Source organism: Mustela lutreola, chromosome 4 (assembly GCF_030435805.1).
Source record: "Mustela lutreola isolate mMusLut2 chromosome 4, mMusLut2.pri, whole genome shotgun sequence".
In the NCBI taxonomy this organism is placed as follows: domain Eukaryota; kingdom Metazoa; phylum Chordata; class Mammalia; order Carnivora; family Mustelidae; genus Mustela; species Mustela lutreola.
In genome coordinates, this window is record NC_081293.1 from 95,729,754 (window position 1) to 95,752,541 (window position 22,788).

Here is a 22,788-nt window from a genome sequence, read left to right on the forward strand (position 1 = left end):
TTCACCTGTATCATAGGTTTATAGATACATTTTATTGAAAAATGTAGCTATGAAATATGTTAATTTCTTCAGGATAATTCAATCAAAGCTTATTTACACCTTTCCCCCAATTCTCATTCAGTTGACTTTATGGACAATGGTATTTTTGTCTTCCGATTGTTAAAAAAAGACAGTTGTTAAAAGAAACCAGTTTTTCTCTCTCACAATGTAACTGAAAATGATAGTAATATTACTAACAGCTCCTATTTAATGAATATTCCCCATTCAAGGGGCAATGCGTACAATACTGAACACACAGGATTTCAACCCTATACTTCTTCACGGCAGAACACTGAAGCTCAGTGCGCTTAGGTAACTTGACTAAAGTCACCTGAGTGGAAGGCAGCACAAGCAGGAATTTGAAGTCTTCCTTTTCTCAGATGGTGGTCGCATGGAGCTGCTCAGGTTAGAAGTGTGCTACAGGTACCAGGATCGCAAGCTATGGCCTTGACCGCTCTCTGGGGGGGGGGGGGGGGGTTCTGTGGCGGCAGATGCTTTTGTTTTGGTCCTTGTTTTCCCTTTGTGGGTTTCAAAATGCCCATTAGATGGGACCTAGAGGATCTGATGTCTTCACTGGAGCTAAATAAAATAATATGCTATAGATCTGGACCTCTAAGATTCTTAAGAGAGCAAACAAACAAGAATTTCTCAAGCAAATATAAACAGGAATGAATATCTTTTACTTACGAGAAAGCACCCAGGCCCCTTTGTGATAGCACATTCCTCTCTAGAGAATCCAACCCTTAAGTCACCAGATGCTAGTATTTCTTAATGGACTGGATATACTATCCACAGGATTTTTAGGAAGTTTGGACACTCTGTCAGTCTGACCACTGATCTAAGAAAATGCATTTGGAAACCACAACAGGCCAACATCTTCAGGGCTGTGCTATGAAGCAGATGCATGACCATGCTTTCTATCAGCAAACTGTGGAGAGGACCTAACAGACAGGAGTAAGAGAGAAGAGATGCCTATTAGGCAAGATAACAAACACATGCAAGCCAGGAGCCCATAGTACACATAGGAAAAAAGCATTTAAAGCAAGTTTAGCCTGCAATTTAATTACATCTCTCCTAATTGATACTCTCAGCACAGTACTGGGCTAAACGACAGAGCTAAGCTGATAAGATCAGCTCATCCGCTCAACTTTCGCGCTCAGGAAGCGGCACGGATGAGCAGTGATCCAGCGAGCAGCTTAGGACACACTGCTCACATGACAGAAAAGGTAATGGGGACGGACCTGCTGGGTCAAAAGGGTCAAACCAAGCGGTTATACTTTAAGTTGTAAATAGGCTATTGTCAAAAGAGAAAAGACAAATGTTGGTGAGGATGTGGAGAAACCTGAACTCCCCCACATGGCTGGTAGGAATGCAGACTGGCATTGCACTATGAAAAACAGCATAAAGGGTCCACAAAAAAACTAAAAATACAACTATCACATGACCCAGCAGTCCTCCTTCTGGTATGTATCCAAATAATTGAAATCAGGATCTTAAAATGACATTAGCATCTCACGTTCACTGCAGCACTCTTCACAATAGCCAAGATATAGAAAGCAAGCTAGATACCCATCACCAGAGGAAGGTGAAGGAAAATGTGGACCCAGGCACTGGAACATTACTGAGTCTTAAAAAGGGAGGAAAACCGTGCAACAGGCAACAATATGGATGAATCCCGAGGACATTACACTAAATGAAACAAGCCAAAGACAAATATTGCATGATTCCATTTCTAACGTATTTAGAAAAGTCAAGCTCATAGAGTCAAAGAGCAGAATGGTGGTTGCCAAGGGTGGAAGGAAGGGGAAAATAGGAAATTGCTGAGCGATGGGCCTAAGGTCTCAGGTAGGTAAGATGAATGAGATCTAGCGATCTGCCATATGACAGTGTGCCTACAGTCAACAATAATGTATTGTACATTTACAAATTTCAGAGGGTAGATCTCAACTTACGTGTTCTTCCCAGAATAAAATAAACTTAAAAAACAATTTTGGAGACCAAAAACACCCCCAAAACTACCCTGATGCATCAACTACAAGCACTAAAAAATAGCAAACAATAGCGTTTCTTCTTTCTCAGACAATTCTAAGAATCACATCATAATCTGGACTTGGTTCCCTTTCCTTAGAAACCATTTTGTTGGTCACCCAAAGCAACTATAGTCTAGATATTCCCTAGCAATTTGGAGGAAGAACAAGGAAGGGCTATCAGCCCTAGAATAAAACAAGGGAAACTAAATTCTCTACTCTAAAGGAGATACTTTGCTGAACCAAAATAAAGAAAAAACAATTCCACTTCATCTGGCTATTTGAAGAACAGGTGAGCAGACACGATTGCTGTCATATTAAAATGGGTGTTTGGATTCTAGACAGTTTCTACCCTATGGTTTTTATCTGAATGCCCAGAGTAAGCCTCTATCCTTCTCATCAGTTCCTCTGGCTGTAACGAAGGACAGGTTTAGAGAAAGGAACGCATGGAAGAACATATAGTACAGGGTTGAGAGCAACACCTTTGAAACTCAGTCTATCCTGAGTTCAAATGCTGCCTTCTTTGCTTAAGAATGGAATGATCTTGAGCAGGTTACCTGACCCTTCTGAACCTCAGCTTCTTCAGATAGAAGAATGGGATAAAATGGGATGACAGCCCCTACTCATCTGGATCACTGTGAAGATCAAATGAAATTCTACTTGGCATGTGCTTGGTGGTCATTTTCAAAAAAGGAACAAAACATATTTGTTACATCAGGTGTTTCAGGTCTCTTGCCAATACTTGTTACTGAGAAAATTTATGAATTTAACACACAACAACAAACATTTGAGTCTCCCATACTGAGTGGGAGGAGTGGCTACAGGAATAGGCATGTACTTGCTTTAGCAAGTACAATAAAATCCTCATTGCAGGACCTAAGGGCTGAGTATGTGGGTGCTCACTATTTTTGTGAAAATTCTTCACCTGTCTGTATGTTTTCATTTTTTCATAATAAAATGTCAGGGAAAAAATTTAATGCATAACAGAAGAATTAAGAGATTACAGAGTCAGGGGCGCCTGGGTGGCTCAGTGGGTTAAGCCGCTGCCTTCGGCTCAGGTCATGATCTCGGGGTCCTGGGATCGAGTCCCGCATCGGGCTCTCTGCTCAGCAGGGAGCCTGCTTCCTCCTCTCTCTCTCTCTGCCTCTCTGCCTACTTGTGATCTCTGTCTGTCAAATAAATAAAACCTTTAAAAAAAAAAAAAAGAGATTACAGAGTCAAACTGAATTATAACAGAACACCATTCAAAGCTAGATCCTTAAGCAAAAATACCGTGAAGGATGCCAGCAATGTCCCAATTCCTGCTGAGCCTCAGGCTATGGGATGAGCCACGTGACTCAGGGCAGGACAACTGTCTCCTGCTGGAACCTGCATGACTGGGTCAGCACAGCCCAACAGGTGGATGGTGAGGCACGCTTAGATCCAGAAAAGACATCCACCTCACAGCTCGCCTCCACCACTACACAGATGTCTCATTTCCAGGTCACTGTTTTCCCAATCAATCAAGAGGCTAAAAATAGAACAATGTGCTAAATTCTAAGAGCCACAGCATATAACCAACTGAAGATATGAACACTGCTTAATTAAAGAGAAAAAGATGTCCCTTCCCCTTCCGCCCTCTCTTTCTTCCTGGCTTCTGCCATTTTAAATAGATTCCCATATAGTCTTTTTCCCTTTATTAGTTTTTTTCGAAATAAGCTTCCAAATGAAATCAAGACTGGGAAGTTGTTCATGAATTCCTTGCATGTAAGTCCTCTATCCCTGGAAGGAGACAGCCAGAAAATGACCCACAAACACTGGCTTCATTTCTCCACACTGTCTAACTGCCCCATGAAGCCCATGGAAGACTTTGGTGAAAGTCTTTGGACTCCTATGGTGAAAGACTTTGGCCAAAGAGAGAGGGAGTCCTGTAATACCGCAAGAGACCCAAGTTCAAATAAGTATGCCAGGCTTAGAACCATAACCCACTTTTAACGATGTAGTTTGGAAAAAGAAGTGCCACCCTAAAAACCTTACGTACCGAGAATGTCTTCATGGGTTGGTGACTGCCCAGTAAGCTTAATCCTTATTATCATTATTATTTTTCATTTATAAGAATCAACTAATATCCTATGGAGAGCGAAAGCTCTTGTGTATTTCTCAAGATTCGGACTTATAAATAAAGAGTTACAAACATCTGGCTTCTAAGAAATGTACAGCCACCAATAGTTCTTTAACCTCAATGCCATTTTCACCTTATTTACTAAAGAACAGTGGCTCACACTGTTCAGGACTAAAGCAAATTGTAATCCAGACCTCCTAATATTTCTCTTTTCCTCTATCCTCATCAAGGACTCTTATCTAAACCACTTTGCCTCCTGCTGTGGAAATGGTTTATATTCTTAAAGGTTTGCTCTCAAGAGGGGGAAAAATGGTACTTAACCACTAACCATAGTAGTAAAACGCCAGTAATGTGATATTGCCAGGACCCACACACGGTCTATTTCACGTAAATTGTAGGACAGATGAACTATACTTCAATAACGTGATCCCAGGGCTCTGGGGCCACCACTGGGCCAGCTATTAGCAGTCACAGAACTGGGCTAGAAGTCTGCACAGTGATAATCACTACCATGATTCAGTGAGTGCCTACTGTATGCCAAGCACTGTGATAAAAGCGTTATTTCAGTTTCATTCTCACAACCGACTGCAAAGGTAGATACTATCACCTCCACTTTACAGTGGGGAAAGCCTGACTCAGGAAAGCGAAGCAAGTTCATCAAAGTCATACAGGAATTCGGCAAACTGCCTTGTGTCTCCAGAAGCTGGTGGTGGTTCTGCAGTTAGATCCTGTCCATTTCTAACGCCACTAGAGTAAGATCTGACACCGGATGTTTACATCCCTGAGCCCCCACGGTCACAGGGGCTGTGATGAGGGTGAAGTGAACCAATGCTCGTTAAAGCACACAGGGAAATGGCCCACGCCTCATGTGTTAGCGACCAACATCAGCTAAGGAGGGGACACCTGCAACACTTTTATTCCTGGTAAGTCTTCCATCCTTAAAAACTCCCAGAGTTTAACCCCCCCCCCCCCATCTGTATTTAAGAAACTGGAACACTTCTCTATCAGGACACTATGCCGGGAGGTGTTCAGAGGATTTTGCTGGGAGGCAGAAAAGAAGATAGACACTGAAGTAATGATCGTGACCTGGTAGTTTCCAGTCTTCTCCAGTCTTGTTCCTCAGTTCTTCTCAAACCATTATATCCTACATAGGCCTGCTTTGTCCATACTCTGAGCAATCCCAACTATGCACTTATTTCTCTTTCTAAGGCAAAAAATTGTTAAAACCCTACCATCCACTTCTGTCTTCAAGTACAAAATATCTCAGACTGAAATGCTCTGACCATATGAGCCATGGGAGTAATACACACCATTCTGGTTTTAGAATCACAGTCATATGCAAATGATTTCGCTTCACCTTGTTACAAAAACCCCTCAAAGTGATAACTCCCCACCCATCATCCAAATAGGTAAAGGAACTTCTCAGCTGACTTATGTGGCAAAAACTTCTTTGTCACACAACTCTGTCTCCTACTGCTTTGTTCTAAACAGTCCCCAAACAGCTTATACTGTATCTGTTTAATTGGCACAAGTCATTCTCTTCTCATCCTTTCTGTTTGTATCACTTTTACACTAAGTTATAAGACCAAGATGTAAAAAGTAGTGGTAGCTCCTTCTTGGCATCCTTCTCCCGAATAGGTGTTTCCCTGAATCACGGATCCCTTCAATACCCGGTATTACTTTGGACATACATTGGGCCACGCTCCGGAGATACAAACAGTGAGCAAGAACAGACCCAGCGCGAGCTCTCGGGGACCTTACAGTGTGGGGGAAGGGACCTACTGCCCTGAACAACGCACAATCACACCCATGCTTCACAGGGGAGGGTCTGACCTCATTGTCAAGGTCCCGAGGGCTCTCCCGGTGGGCTTTCTCTAGCAATATTTGAGCTGAGGAATGATTAAGGGTCAAGGAAGTGCCAAGAGGCAAGAAGGGCCTTCTACAGAGACCTGAAGAGGGAGCATGGCTGGGTGAACGGTGGCCAGTGTGACTACAGTGCAGACACCAAGGAGAAGCCTTGTCTCGGCCAACACTGTGGAGGCTGGGGAGGGCCAGCACAGACCCCTGTGCTCAAACCAAGAGTCTCCTCTCCATGCCACGAACAATGGGGACAGGCTGAAGGGTGGGGACACGATCTGGTTTGTATGCTGACTGCAGTGGGGAAACCAGATCACTGTAATTCACAGTGGTAGGGGACAGCCCCATCAGGAGGCTGCTGCAGGGATCCAGAGAAAAGGTGACAGCAGTTGGGCCCGGACCAGTGAAGATGAAAATTTCTATTCAGAGGGTACAGGTGGACAGGAACAGGTGTCAGCTCCGTGTGATGAGCTGCGCGTGCACAAGTGCTCTGAACTCCCAGCCACAACCTGTGGGAAAGATGTTCCGCCTCACCTTTTCCAGATGAGAGTGCACAGAGCAACTGTCCTAAGTCCAGGCAGGAAACAACAGAACCCGAACCCACAGTTACTTACCTTCAAAGCCGGCTACAAAAATACCATGTAAAAATTGGAAATACAGTTAGAAAAGAGGGACTCTACAGCAAAGTTTCAAAACTTAAAAGTTCTTGAACTGCTTCACTCAGGTCTCAAGTGATGAGCCCTGAAGACACACGTGATTTTAGGTTTCACTTTACTAAAATGGATTCTCTTTGGACGTTCTTCACTCCTAGAAGGCTTACCTATTTCAACATATCGACTTGGCAAGTCCCTCAATTCACTGGCATGCCGCTCCTTCACTGAGCAGATCTAGAAAATAAATTCACAGGTTATTTTACTCAGGTGATGGAAAACTCTTTGTAACATTTCATTCAATATATGATACTTTTGTTAAATTAGCCATGTAGCGCTGAGAGGGAGTGCACATAATCTACTCAATGACTTAAATGATAGAAATTAATTTCAACGACATATAGCAGCCATTACTCATGTTCTCCAACATTATTCTTCAATAAAGTCTTATTCAAGGACAAAGAATGGAAACTGTAATATCGTTTTAACATGTTTCCAGTGACCCATTCTTTGCAACTCTACGTAGGGACGAAGTACTACTTAGGGCCTACTTCTATCATCGTCTAAACAAAGCTCTGGCGGAAGCACATAACCAAAAGCTCAGTGGCTAATCTGCACAGCATTCACATTAGGGCTTGTGTTTCTGACTACATACCCATCATTTATTTCACTCTTGCTAAGTAATACTTTGCATAAGTGGCATCAAGCTCTTCTCTCAAGTGTCTTAAAATTTTTTTAAAAAAGTGTTTCGTAATCAGTGTATTATATACTTTTAATCAGAGTTAGGCAATCTACAGCCTGTCCTTGACTGGTCTTTTTATGATCTGTAAACTACAAAGAGTTTTTTACATTTTGAAAGACTAGAAAAGGAAGGAAGACAGAAAAATATTCAGCAGAAACAGTATATAGTCCACAAAGTCTAAAATACTTACTAGTTGCTACAGAAAAAGTTTGCCAATCTCTCTTTTAAGTTATATGGATACAGTTTGGATATATATGTGTGTTTGTATATTTAGCACGCGCACGTGCGTGCGCACACACACACACACACACACACACCCCAAACAACCCATGTGTATTAACCATGGCTATTTTAGTGTGACAAGACTATGGATAATTTGTTTTCTTTATTATATTTTCTAAAATGAATATATTCTTTTTATTTTTTAATAAGACAACAAAAATTTACGTTAAGTTCTGCCATCAAGGTAAGACAATCTGAAGTTAAATACTGATTCTATACAAATTTCATCAGGGATCAGGTTTTTTCCTTTTTCTTTAGGTAACTATTAAACAACACAATAAATACTACTACCCTAAATTTAGCTACAATATAGGAAATTCTAAAATACAGAAAAACCCAAAGAGGAAAAAACAAACATTACCTACTGTCCCAGTACAAAGTGAACAAACACATTAATAATTGTTTTTGTTTGGAAGCTACTTTTTTTTGTTGTTTTTTGGAAGCTACTTTTATTAACCCAACAATTACCATAAGTAACTTAATGTATTATTTAAATATTTTTCCACAGCACAATTCTTTAACGTATACAGAATTTCACTGTCTGAGTGTACTGTAATTTTCTTACAATACCCTTTTAGATATCCAGTTTTTGCTTCTAACCAACCTGAAGGCACGATTCACATACTTGGATAGAAAATGTTTGGACTTTTGTTTCCCTAGGATAAATTCCTAGAAGCCGAACTAACGATGGATGGGGATGTGACCTCACGTTCGGTCTGTTCTGGTTTGGTTGGTACGCATGCCCAAACTGCTGTCCAGCAGTGGGGGAATACAAGACAGGTCCTGCTCTAACACAGGACTCGAACCCAATGCTGGGGGCGGGGTGGGTAGGAACACTTGCTTAGAAGTGATTGGCAATTTTCTCCCAATATTGTTTTTTGTCTCCTATCCATCTCAGACAATGTCCTGTCCGCTTCCCCAATTTCCTTCTCCTTTTGTTAGATTTTTGATTCTTCTGTCCACATTTGCTAGGGAAACTAGACTGTCTATCGGCCATGCCCCACAGTGCCCAAGGGACAACTGTCTTAACATGCTGATAAAACCACATGAATAGGGTCTCAAATTGTTTGAAGCAGAGTAACAGAAAGTAAGTGAAAAATATTAAGCAGAACTCTGAGCAACTACTGGGCACCAATCCTGAGCTTTGGGAGAAACAGACATAGCTCTTTCCTTAGAAAGAGTATGGGAGCAGTGAGGAAGACACACAAAGAGTCCTTTTACTCAAGTGGGAAGGGCAAGTACAGAAGTACAAAGCAGTGGTGTCTACCAGCAGAGGAGGAAGGCTCCTTGGGAGAAGGGAACTCAGGCTGAGGCTGGACTGTTTCTCTGGCCCCGTGATAAGCTCTCTGAAGACTGGGACGTGTGGAAGTTCTGGCAGCTGGGCTCTCCTCTCCATCCCCCGCCCCTCCCCAGTTCTGTGGTCTGAGCTCTATCTCACACCTGCTTCAGAGGAGCAGCAGCAGCTGCAGGTGGGGGAAGAGTGAAATACTGCCCTGAGCTCTTGTCCCCCCTAAGAGCAGATCAATGACCTCAAGAGCCTTTATACTGATAGGCAGGTTCTTACCCATGAACACTAATGTGCTTCATCCAGCAGTCTCCTCCACTTCTCCACTGACCTAATGGGCATCTCAAGTGGACCCACATAAAAATATCTCCTGACTTGCCATCTTAAGTGTTACCCATGTCAGGAAAAAGCAGCTTCGGTTCCCAGCTTCTCGGGTTAAAAGAGTCACCATTGTCTTCTGTCTTCTTACATCCCACATTGAACCATCAATAAATATGACAGGGTCTACCCTCAAAATACACCCAGAATCCAGTGATTCCCCACCAGCTCCACGAGGCTGACCAACATGCCAGGATTTTTAGGGAGGTTCCTGCAGTAGCCTCCTACCCTATCTCCCATCTTTACGAACCCTTCATTGTTTGGCTCTATGCAAAGTCCAAGTTTGATTGTTTAAGTCTGCTGTTCAAAACCCCTCTGCTGGCTTCCCACCTCACTCAAATTAAAAGCCCAAATTGGGGAGCGCCTGGGTGGCTCAGTTGGTTAGGTGACTGCTTTCGGCTTGGGTCATGATCCCAGAGTCCCAGGATAGAGTCCTGCCTTGAGCTCCCAGCTTGTTGGGGAGTCTGCTTCTCCCTCTGACCTTCACCCCTCATATGCTCTCTCTCACCGTCTCTCTCTCAAATAAATAAATAAAATCTTAAAAAAAAAAAAAAAAAGCCAGAATTGGCACCAAGGCCAGTGAGCCCCTCCACAATGCATCCCCTCCTACCCTCCTCCCTCAGGACTTCTAGCTCTCTCCTCTACACTTGCTTCATCCACTCTGGTGATAACGGCTTTATACTCCACAAAGACATGCCAATCACACTGCTGCCTCAAGGATTTTGCCCTGGCTGATACCCTTGCCAACATCCCTCTGGCACAGATCTCCCTCCAGATCTCTACCAAAGCACACGTACCTTGATCTTCCCTTGATCGCTCTATATTACATGGCACCCACCCCTGGCCCTTTCCCCATTTCCCTCTTTAACTACCCTCCTTGCTATTTACCTCCATCAACGTGGCATACTCACTTGCGTGTCTGTCTTGCCCCACTAGAACATCACGGGAACTCGGTAAGTGGTTGCTGGCCAAGTGAACGAATAAATGAACGGTTCAGACTGCACACTCTGCTACACCCTGTGGCTGTCTCCCCAATAAGGCTGCTCTCTGAGAGGAAAGATTATGTCCTATCTTCTCTTCCCTCAGCAGAACACGCGGATTCTCAACTGAGAAGTACCCAACATACTACTAATTGAGTCCAAAGAAGAGGAATCCCCAATAAATACAAAGAAACATTTGACATGAAAAAATTTTCACACATGAGTTGGATCATAATCTGGGCACAGTGAAAGCATATTAGTTTCCCACAGCTGCTCTAATAGATTACCACAAACTTGGCAGTTTAAAATAAAGGAAATTTATCCTTTCCAACTTCTGAAGGCTAGAGGTCTAAAACCAGTTTCACGGGGCCCAAATCAAGGTGTTGGCAGGGCTGTACTCCCCGCAGAGGCTCTAGAGAATCTGTCTGTGACATGCCACCTCCGGCTTCCGGTGGCTGCAGAACAGCCTTGGCTGTGTGTGACGCTCCAGTGTCGGCCTCTCTGCTCACGCTGCCTTCCCCTTTCCTGTGGCGGTGCTCCTTCTTTAAGAATACTCGGGAGTGCATTTAGAGCCAACCCAGATACTGCAGGACAATCTTCCCATCTCAAGATCCTCATTAATTGTATTTTGTGCCATATAAAGAAACATTTATGGGCCGTGGGATTAGGATGTGCTAACTTCGTGGGCCACTATTCAGCTTAAGAAAGAAGGCATTTCCGGTAGCATTCAATAAACTTCTGTGTCCCTAAAGCTTAATTTTCCTTGTCTTTCACCAAAAGAAAAGAAAATCACAACTTTAAACAACAAAAAGCCACTTGGTCCATTTAAGGAAATTTTAAAAAGTATCAAGAACCATTTATTGGATGAGTAACCACACAAATGGGATAAGGAGACTAGAGAATCACTTTTCGTTTTTTTTTGTTTTGTTTTGTTTTGTTTTTTTAAAAACCCTAGACTATTGGGCATGCCTTCTCTTCTGCTATCCTAAATATGAATCAGGTTATGTTCACTTGATACATGAAAACAATTAAAGAAAGGAGAACTAGAATGATAGCAACCTAAGGGCCAGGAGGACCTTACCTCAAGTTAACAATGCTTGTTTTGGTTAGTAAGCAGCACCGCATTAGTAATTTTTGAGCGTTCCTTTTCCAGAGAAGAGTACATTTTAAATAACCATGTCTCTTTCAAGACTATTCTAGAATTTTGCGGCAAAATAATGACAATGAGGTTTACGAAGCACTTACAACATGTCAGATTATGCTAAACTCTTGGTAGGCATTACCTCACTCAACCCTCCCCAGAGCTCAGGACGAGAGAACAATCCATACTCCCATTTGTGGATGAGGAGAGTCAGGCTTAGGTCACACAGGAAGTACGTGTCAGACCTGTTGGACTCTAAAGCCTGGCTGTGCCACCAGACTGTCGCTGGGATAAGGTCTTGTACCATTTGTAGCCACTTTTTGGTTTATTTTGTTTAGATTAAGCTATATATTTTTAAAGGGAAGTCAACAACTTTGGGTTCTGAAATGCCTAATACAAGACTAACACTGGTACACGAAAAATAAATGTGAGCTTTGGGCCCTCTTTTGTACAATGGCTGAATTTCATTTACCCAGGCACACAAGGAGCAGAAGGCTGCATGCCACAAAACAGCCCCTAATCTTATCAATAATAAGTCTGGGCCTCTGCTCCACCCAACTATGACCAAGCAAGTGGGATGATTCAGTTTTAACATTCTCTTCCCACGATCATCAACTCTAATGAAGCAACTAAGGGGAATGGAGAGAACAATAAAGAATGGGAAACCTGACAAACCAACGAAAAACAACCACAACCACACTTTCCATAAATAGCTAAGGTCGACCAGGCAGGGAGATTTAAAGATCACAGGTGGCCGCAAGGAAGAGCTCACAGTGTGTTTAGCACGCAAAAGGGAAAGAAAGACCGTATCTCCAAATTTCTGCGTATGAAAAGATTTCAGCATAAATATCACACAACGTGAATATTCAGGGGAAAATATTCAGTGGCTTCCGAGAAGACACTCAAGACCTCATATTCCTTCAGACCCTCCTCAGTGGATCTATTAACAACATGGACTTATTATCAAGACAAGCAAACCACCTTGACTGAAGTCCCCCAGCCGATAATTAGCGTCACGCTGTCCTTCCAGCAGAGGCTGCACGGATACATATCTGGGCGAAGACTTATGTCATCCCGGGGCACATTGGTGATTCTCTGCTTGGAAGTGATGTCAAAAATCTTCACACCCTGAAAAATACAAGAGCATTAAGTATCCTCTACTCAGGAGAAGGAAAGGAGAGGAGAACTTATTAACAGCCCCTGCCACACACCACCAATAACCAGCACCGGGAAATATTGACAGTGTTTATTGAGCACCGCTGGGAGCCATGTGAAAGAAAATGCTTCACTCCACACAAACCCTGTGAGAACCCACAACAAAAGAAAACCTCTACCCTTCCTTGGGGACAAAAGAGATTTTATTAGTAGATGGCATCAGGGACTCAAACACAACACAAATGGGAAATGGGACAGATATCCACCACCGCATTTCCAAAATGACGGACAAGTAACATTTCTAATTGTATTGTTCCACTAAAAAAAAAATGGAGCTTTTTTTTTTTTTTAAGAAAAGCTTTGAATGCGACAAACCACTATGTGTAAAGAAAACTATACCTGACATTTTAAAGCACTGAAATGGAAACACCAAGCAAGCAGCTAACTAAAAATAAACCAAGAGGCCACAGGTTTGTTTACCCTTAACTGTGACCTGGGAGAAGTTTAAGAAAAGTCCTGAATAGCAAGGTGGATTCTGGGAGAGTTCTACCATTAAAACTGAATAGGACAAATTTACTAAATTATACCTTGAAATTTCAAAGGATAAGCCAGATGTCAAAAGCTAATTTTTAAAGTTTCTACTCAGCCTTTCTCATATTAAGTAAACTTTAAATAGAATGCAACACCAAAAATTACAATCTGCTTTTTAAAAGGCAGGCCTCTTTTTCACCTGTGATTATATGGGGAGTAAAATGAAATCAGCAATATCCTGTACTTGTTCCACAGCAACATACTTGCCCTTGGCTAATAGGCAAATGGTATTTTCAATATCGCATTCCCAATGCAACCCTTCAATTATTAAGATGCCTTTTCATTTTCTTGGCTATTCTCCATGCCTCGGGTTTCTTACTCCAAGATAAAGTCCAGAATATGTTGGGAATTACTCTATTATGAAAGCCGAAAGCAATCTAATCTCTTTAACCTTCCAGGTATGAGAGCAGTTGCCACTTATATGTCTTAGAAAAGACCAGTGGCTTCTTTCCCTTTGTCACAGCTCTCCCAATGTGTCTACTTTTCTGGCTCTGAAGAAGGATCAGGAAGATGAAGATGTGATTTTACCATATTATTGGCCCAAGCAATCAGGTGGCCTCTCCACTTCACGCTCCTTATGTTCCCTTCTCCTTCGTGCAGAACAGAAGACTTCCATCTGCTCATCCAAGATCGTTCAAAGAGCAGCAACTAGGGACAAATACAAAGGATGTTTAGAAACTGAGATGCATATATTAGGTTTCTTACCTTTTTTTTTTTTTTTTTTTTTTTTTTTGCTGGCCCTCGGAATGTTGAAGTTACTACAAAGTCAAGCCACAAGATGGCACCAAAATACCAAAATTCATGGAGAAAAATCGTCAGTCAAGATTTGTGTCACAGAAAGTTCTTTAAATGATTGTTCTTTAAATGTTTAAATGAAAGTTCTTTAAATTATTTTGTAACTGGGGATATCAAAACTTTGTAATTTTTTTCCTTAAAAATAAAATCCTAGTCACAGCTTAAACTGTAATAGTCAGAAGAAGCCTGTTTTTCATTTAACCCGAGAAAAATAATTTTACAATCATGTTTGAACAGTAATTCATGTCATGAAATAAGATAAACTTGCTTTAGGATTAAACTTCTTTAAAAAGTTCATAGTTATCCAGGGTCTTTATTTTAAAAGGAAGAATCTATTTAAAAAAAAAAAAATCTGCTGGGGAGCCTGGCTGGCCCAGTCAGTTGTACGTATGACTCATGATCTCAGGGTTTTAAGTTTGAGCCTCACAGTGGGTGTAGAGACGGATTGTAAATAAAATATTTTTTTAAAAAATAATCTGCCAGATAAATTTTATTACCAATATAACTGGTTAAAATCTCTAAGACTGGTGAAGATGTAGTTCTAGTAATTCATGCATTATTAAGGACACAGTATTTTTTTCTTGATGTACCCAATTTAAATCCCTTAAGACATTTATATAACATAACATATAAAATTTATATATATATAATTTACAATATATAACTTCATGTGTCCTTTCCCACCCCTAAAGGGGAAAAACAGGTACCAGGAGAAAGAGAATAAATTCACATTTTATTTATATTTCTCAGTAACTAGGCTCCCATAGCCAAAAGGGGCAAACACAAGACAAATAAGCACCAAAACCTAAAATTCAGTAAGTGTCCACATTCACAAATACACCGAGAATGGTCACTTTAAAATGACATAAACATCTGAAGTTCTCTATTATCCATGAAAGGAAAGGTGGCTTCACTGGGTCCATAGTGGTACTACAGACCATGCGGTATCCCATCTTCCCATCAGACAGATACAGGATATCTTCTTTGCTCTCAAAGATCTTCCCACTCATCTTGTCCCTTCCCAATCCAGGTTCTAAGTAAGAAATCACCACCACCACGATTCCCTATTCCCAGTTAAAGACCTTAGGTCCATCTTCTGTGATTTTTCCTCTCCCTCCACCATGATGCAAAAAACAGAGCCAAGGAGGTCGCTGAATAGGTTCACTATTTTGTGACAGGGTAAGTTTGAAATCTGGGGAAGGAGGAAAAAGCCTCAGATTATCCTTCCTGCTACACATTCAACTAAAGATGGGTAACTAGAAACAATTATATTAAACATGAGGAATTGATAAGATCACAATGTCTATCTTCCACCTGTGGCTTGGATCCGAGGGAGGGGATTTTCAGAATCTGGGGCTGGGCCCCAGAAGCACCCCATAACCACCTGCTAGGAGGAATGGCTGACTGGGTAGTGAGGAGGAAAGTGTGGTGTCGCATGGCATCAAATTCCTCTCCGTCTGATCCCATCTAGAGATGACCAATGCTGTGTGAGAGGGGAACATTCCACACTTGTGCTAGGAAAATTAAATATGCCCCCAATTCTAAATGAAGATGTCTATAAAATACGACAGAAACAAGACCTCAGTGAAGGCCACGATTTAACTCATTACAAGAGCCCATCTGGGAAGTGAGTGATAGGACAGCTGCCAGCAAGCCCAAACACCTCCCACTCAGCGTCATGGCAGTGGAGGTAAGGGGCGGCATGGGAAAATTGCACTCAGGGACACAGAGGGAGTGGTCAGCACTGGTAGTTCAACCTGAGTAGCCACTCAAGCTGTCGCTGGGCCACACAGCTTGGAAGGAGAAAAGAGGTCTGGGGGCACTGTGGTGGGTGCCCATCAGTGGCAGGCTGTGCCCTACAAGAGAACCTCAAACTGCCTCAGTGGATACAGCAAGCAGGCTCTTAACACAAACACCAATATTTACACCCTTTGGAAGCCACTTCCCCAACAGGCAATTGTGTTCCAATTCAGGCAGGAAGGAAAACACAGAACTTCCTTCTCCTACCATGTCCAGAATAAAAGATTTGGACAAATCCTCACAAAATCTATGACATATTCACAGCAACTACAACTGTGAATACTGAATATAGACTTCTCCCAGTAAACAGGAACAAGAAAAAACACCAGCCATATGGAAGAATCCAGTATTTGAAAACAACAGGACTTATCTAGGGAATAAGGGAAATCTCCTACTCCTGATTCTACATGAATGAGACCTTCCATCAAACAGACAAGAACTTTAAAAAATAATTATTCTTCTCAGGTGACAACAAAATTAAGCAAACGAACACCAAAGGATAAGAAACACAGAGCAAAGCTGAAACTAAAGAACAAAACAAAACAAACAAAAAAACTCTATACTCTCGAGTAAGAGAGGAAATCAAACTGTGACCAGAGCACTTTGAAAATGAGCACACAAATACTGCACATCTGAACTTTAGGGGATGAAGTCAAAGTTGTAAACAGGATAAATCCATAGCTCTAAAAGTCAGTAATGAGCAGAAACAGATGTGGGTGCACTAGCTACATGACAAAAACAAACATTTCTTATTGAGAGATATAAAAGGAGAGCTACATAAATGTACATTATGTTCCTGGATAATAAGACTCAAAATTCTTACTGATGACCCAAGTTTTAGTAGTTAATCTGTGATTTTAATGGGAGCATAAAGAAAACCCCAAAGGAATTATTTATAGAACTTCCCAAAATGTTTTCAACTCATTTGAAGATATGTGAGAATAATAGGAATTTTTTTAAATGAAGCGATTTGTGGCTGGAAGGCTGGGTGTTTAGTAAAATTGTTATTCAGAACAGTACAGCAATGGTCATCCGCAGGGAAGCTGGTGCCCTCAACTCACAGCCTTTCTGGAGAATCCTTTAGCACTGGGGAGTCAAAGCTTTAAAAATGACCTCAGAAGTCTGTGCCTAGATATTTATGCTCAGAAGTTATCAGACAAGTGAGTAAAGAAGTATGTAAAGTTATTGTAACAGCTAGAAATGGACTAATGACTGGGAAATGATCGACTAAAGCGTGGCAGAGCTAGATCACCCAAGAAGAGGATGCATCCATTTATAAATAATTTTATACACCTACGTTTATTTAATGTAAAAATATGTTCAGGGCCATTAAATAAAAAAGCAGATTAAAATAGTATTAAATATGATGATCTTTAAATAAAATATGTGTATCCATATAGAAAAATCTGAAGGATACCTTTTAAAGTAATTATAATTCTAGAAACAGGTGGTAGGAGATTTATATATTATTTCTATTTCATGATTATTCTGCTTGGAACATGTGAATTATTTTTATGTTCACACATAGAGAGCTGAAAATCCATTCTCCAATTTTGATAATCAACATAACTTAAGAGAACAGCTGAAATAAAACCGTATCAGCAATTCAATGAAACCTAGAGAAAGAAGGAATGTTTCAGTCATAATAACTATGTGTTAGAATTAATTCACATAAACTGTACCTACTTTTTAAATAAAACGTTAACTTTATAAAAATGTTAGTGAAGTCTTGCTGCAATTCCAACCAAGACCCAAACTCAGTCCCACTGAGCCTTTTTGCCCACGGTGGCTGGGCCCGCCTCCTTTGTCTCCTGTTCCAGCTCCAGGGAAAACTTCCAGCAGGGGGCAGGAAGAAAAGGAGGGAGAGAAGAATTCTGAATTCCCTGGTCTCAGGGTTGAGTCTGACCTTCCAGAGTTCTATTACAAAACACCCTGTGTACCCTGCTCTGACAAGGGATCAAGGAAGCTTCTTCCTTAATATTTTTCTAGTACAGACAGCACACATCATCCTGTGGCACTGAGGAGTGCTAAAAAAAAAAAAAAAAAAGGGATGGGGGAAGCTGATATACTGTCTTCTGGAAAGGAAAACAAATTTTAACGAATTTACATTACAGTTTTGGACATGGTTTGTGTTATTTTCTGATGTTTCTCAAATAGCAGCAGATTCATTCATTTTCCCTTCATATTTTATGGATGACAAAGAAGAAATGATGTGTACATAAATGGCCTTCAATATATTAGGGAAGCAAATTCTTTTTTAAGTCCTCCTAATTTCTCGGTTCTGTATACATTTTAGGGTCATGCTGGTTCTATCACGGGATAACAAACACCACCCTGTATCTTGCTCACTGGCACTCATGTATACTTTTCAGACCCCAACAGGCTGCAAATGCATGGGGGAAAGAAACCACATTGACTTTGCTAGACGCACAAGGCACGATGAACAGGAGATACTGAATAGGCTTCCCTGGCCCTACCAGTCTCCTCCTTTCTTCCCTTGTCTATGCACACAGTGTGCTTGATGCAGGAGGAGCTACATCACACACCCAGCCCGTCAGTTACTCAGCCCATCTTCAGTTAGTGATGTCCCGAAAGCTATACTGGCATCTGCCCTGATCTCAAAAACCTAAGGGAAGGAACCCTGTGGACTGACTGGTCCACAGTTACTACATCTTTGATGTAACAACATCCCTTGAGAAAGGGCTCATTTATATTGACTCCCTGTCCTACACCTGAAATGTTGGTCCAGTTCCCTTTGCTAAGCAGCAGAAGAGATAATCTGTGCATAACAGATCACAGATCTGGGAAGTGCTTTTAGGATTAGTCTTCCTCTATTCAGTTTAGCTGACTGTAGTTCCCTCATTTCAGGAATGCCACCTGGCCTCCCACTTGGCCCAAATGGTGATGATTTAAACTGGGTTTGTGCGCTGCTGACACGCCCCCCATCACTGCCATGCCCTCTTCTCCTGGTGGTCTAGCCTTCGCCTGCTTTTCTCCTCTCTGGTACCTCCCCTGGTCCTTAAGGCACTTATTTCTGCCTTCCCTTTCCACTCTACTTTCTTCCTTACTCATGAGTCCTACTTCCCAATCCATACATAGCAGAAAACCTTAAATGTCAGCAAGTAATTATGGAAGCATCGCCATTACTGTTCTTTCAAACTCTTCAAATACAACTAGGCAGCACCTCAGGATTTGATTTGCAGCATTGTGTGGGACCCACGGTTTCACCCAGGAGGGAAAAGGACCAGATAATCACTCCCCATCTGCTTTTTTAATCCTAATCTACGGGAAATTCAAGCAGAAACAAACTGTCTGGCAGGAATGCCAAGGAAAGTTCCACTTCAGTGATTTAAGAAATGATAAGCTGCTCTTCTTACAAACAGTCTACACTAATTTAACTACAGCAGAACTATCTGCCTGTATTTCACTGATATTTAATAAAATCCATTTCTTTCTTCTAGTCATAAAACTGCCTAGAGACCTACTGAGCACGAATGTTCTACAAAGCATTTTAGAGGGTAAGTCATTGAGTGAACTACCTTTAAAAGCAACTGGTTAATTTATTTGGTTCATCTTCCACATCCCATAATATTGAATTGTCATTATCACAATACTGAGAGCAATTTAAGCTCAATGGGAGCTAAGTACATAGAGAGGAAAAACTGTTTCCAAGAGGTCTATTTTTTGTTGGAGAAAGTATTCTAGGGCTTTATTTCCCATAAATCCACATTCTGGCAGTCAGCACTCTTGGTACTTATATTTCAAAAGGAGCCCTCACATCCTCAGCAATATACTTTATTCTCCTATGTTTTGTGCTGATAAATCTATCTAGTACTTTGTTACACTACCGAGTGGGAAGGATGCACATCCTAGAATCTTCCCCACACAGGGCGGGATTCCTTTTGGGCTGTAATAAAGCCACCGATTCTAGCAACATAACACCCATCATTACCCATCTCCCATTCTTCCCTGATGGAGGAAAGAGGATGATTGGCCCCTTTTTAATCATCTTGTGATCTTTCAAGTATATAAATCACTTGAGTCTTTCAGGCTTCCTACACACTGGCGGCACCGCTCTCTCTGAAGCAGACAACAGTGTGGGGAAGAACGGCAGGGGTGGAGGAGCCCACAGGCGAGTCCTGGACAGCAGATGCGTTACTGTAGGAAGGACCGAGGGGCTTGGAGAAAACAGACTCCATAAAGACAAAATACCAAATCCCAGAAGATGCTGGAGCTCGAGATAATAAAACTGAGAGAAGAAAGAAAAGGAAAACCCAGCACATTAGAACATGCCAAAGAGATGAAGGACATAAGGATGGGCAGGACCTGACACAGAAGAATTTAAACATCCAGAGTATATATAAAATTTATATATAAATATATAATATATAAATTATAATAAATATATAATTATATATAAATATATATATTTATATATAACTTATATATATATACATTTATATATACATTTATATATATATATATATATTTTATATATAAAAGATTAGAAATGAAATCCAAGAAGTCAAGAAAGCAAGTAAGAAAAAATGAGCGAGCACAGAGAAGAGCTGGGATAGTGTTGGGGGCTGCTGACAACAGGCAGGAGTCCTGGATCTGGATGAAGGCAGAAGTGACCACAAAGAGGGAATGGCAGGTGCCTCTGTCTTGCTTCCTGCTTTAGCTCAGTACCAAACTTTAACACACACAGCTTTTCCAAACACCATCCAGAAAGAACATAAAGCATGTAGGAAAAGAAAGAGAGTTTTCTGAATGCAGTATTGCTTAAATTCAGTGGTGATTTGCGGGATGAGTTATAATCCTTCAATCTCCTTTCCCTAGAGGTAATTTAGTGTGTTTAAAAGAGGTTAAATACGGGTCCAAAACTGCTACCACAGGAAGTCTCTGTACCCAGGCGTATTTCCAGGGCTTGCTTGACCACTTGCTTCCGAGCAATGTCTGAGTAAACACAACACAACACCAATGCAACGCAGCTTTTGGACAAAAGCCCCTGAAGTTAACCAATCCCGTGAAAACTCTTTGAAATTTGAGAAACACCCTACTGACATCAGGTAGCAGTCAATTCAGTGACCAAGAATTCCAAGCTACAGGTTCAATGAAAACAAAAAGAAGCTAAACACTAGAGGTGACATGTAGGAGCACTCTCCTTTATATTAAAAACTAGTGATGACAGATAGAGATCTGTGATCCACCTGCCCATCAATATGGGTTTAGCAGTTACCTGTGGCTACATGTGAGGGAGGCTCCTACTTAAACCAGCAATCTGCAATTTCTGCATATGCAAATGCACAACTGCAACTATGATTTAATTTAAAAGTAAATAAGGTATTCTGAAATAAATTTACCAGTTAAAAAAAAAAACTTCCATTATGGTCCCACAGACTTAGCAGTGCTGGTGGTCAAGCCAAACACTTTGGGTCTGTTTTTTAATTTGCAGCTGTTTAAGGATACATTTCCTGGGGCTGGTGTTAAGGTTGAAGCCATTTAGCAGCAGCATAAACACAAAAGTCATCCACTGGGTGATTAAACTTGAGTTAATGCTCTGTGCAATGCATAAGGATCTCTAATTTTAAATAGGCATAATCTTAATCACAGATGACTGGAAGCATATCTTCACCTGGTGGCAATTATGAAAAATATAAAAACTACCAAGTCTTGAGGAATGGAAAAAGTCACCTGATCACACACCTGATTTACGTGTTAGAACAAGCACTTAACTCAATTGAAAGTAAAGCAGAAGGGGAAAAAATAAAGAAAAGGGCACTGTCTGCAGAATAAACCAAGTCTCTTGAACTTGCCCTTCAGAGGGCACACTGCTCTGTCCTTGACAGCCTCCATGCAAGTGGGAGAGCTGATGGTTTGAGAGCAGACTCACATGTATGTAGGAGCTTCTTTGTGCCCTCTTTTTACAGACTTCAGTGTCTACTCTAAGTCTCATTATGTCTCCTATATAATGCCTCCCTGGGAACAAGAATAATTATTCCAGATTTAGCCAAAATTGGAGAAAAGGCTGCAGGCTATTCAGTAAGCAGCAATAATTTGTGCTCAAACTGACAATAAATATCAAATGGACAGTCTTCATTGTCCTGGCTTCTATGCTAATATTAAAAGCTGCCCCAAGCAAAGAATACAATCAGACAAACCACAAAGGAAGATATATGAGTGGCCAGTAAATAAAAATGTTTGAAATTGCTAACAATTCAAAGAAGTTACAAAACAGAACAATGGACTATCTTTCTTTGTATATCAAAACTGGCAAAGAAAATGTGGAGAAACACGTAGCCTCATACACAGCTGGTGTAAACTGGTATGCTTCCTCAAATGCAGCTTATGTGGTGGTATGCATCTAAATCCTGAAAAATAATCAGGACCTCTGACTCAGTAATCCCAAACCTGGGAATCAGAGCTAGTGTCAGTTCATGTCCAAAGTTTTCTAGCTTCAGTACAGCATGATTTATGATAACCAAAACCAGGATACAACTTAATGGTCTTACCTAGGAGTTAAGAAAAAATAAATAGATTAATAGGATGGAATATTATATAACCATTAAAAATGCTTGAATTAAGTTAGACTTCAACAGTGTAGATAATTTCATGTGATTTACAATATTAAGTTAAGCAGAGATCCAAAATATTGAGGTTACTTTATATATTCTTTTATTATTGCCTTTTCTTACAAAAATAATGCAAGTATCTTTTTTTTTTTTAAAGGAGTTATTCATGTATTTGATAGCATGCATGCTGCAAGCACAAGCAGACTCAAGGTGGGGTTCCATCCCAGGACCCTAGGATCATGACCGGAACTGAATGCAGAGGCTCAGCCAACTGAACCACCCAGATGCCCCAGTAATGCATGTTTTCTTAAAAAAATAAAAAATTTTAAAAAAGGGGGGCAGTAAATGCCATGGAAATGCCACTCATTATCCTGCCCAGACATTGTTAAAGTT

General features: G+C 41.0%; 1 protein-coding gene across 5 annotated transcripts in view; it reads right to left on the reverse strand.

The window, feature by feature from the left end:
- Positions 1 to 22,788, reverse strand: part of VPS41 (VPS41 subunit of HOPS complex) — a 347,998-nt gene that overhangs the window by 60,029 nt on the left and 265,181 nt on the right. For all 5 annotated transcript variants that reach the window (XM_059170547.1, XM_059170546.1, XM_059170545.1 and 2 more), the window contains 3 exons: positions 13,757 to 13,876; positions 12,464 to 12,610; positions 6,845 to 6,911 (listed from right to left, as the gene is read on the reverse strand). In XM_059170547.1, the coding sequence (XP_059026530.1) occupies positions 6,845 to 6,911; positions 12,464 to 12,610; positions 13,757 to 13,876 (334 nt within the window). The remainder of the gene's footprint in view (positions 1 to 6,844; positions 6,912 to 12,463; positions 12,611 to 13,756; positions 13,877 to 22,788) is intronic.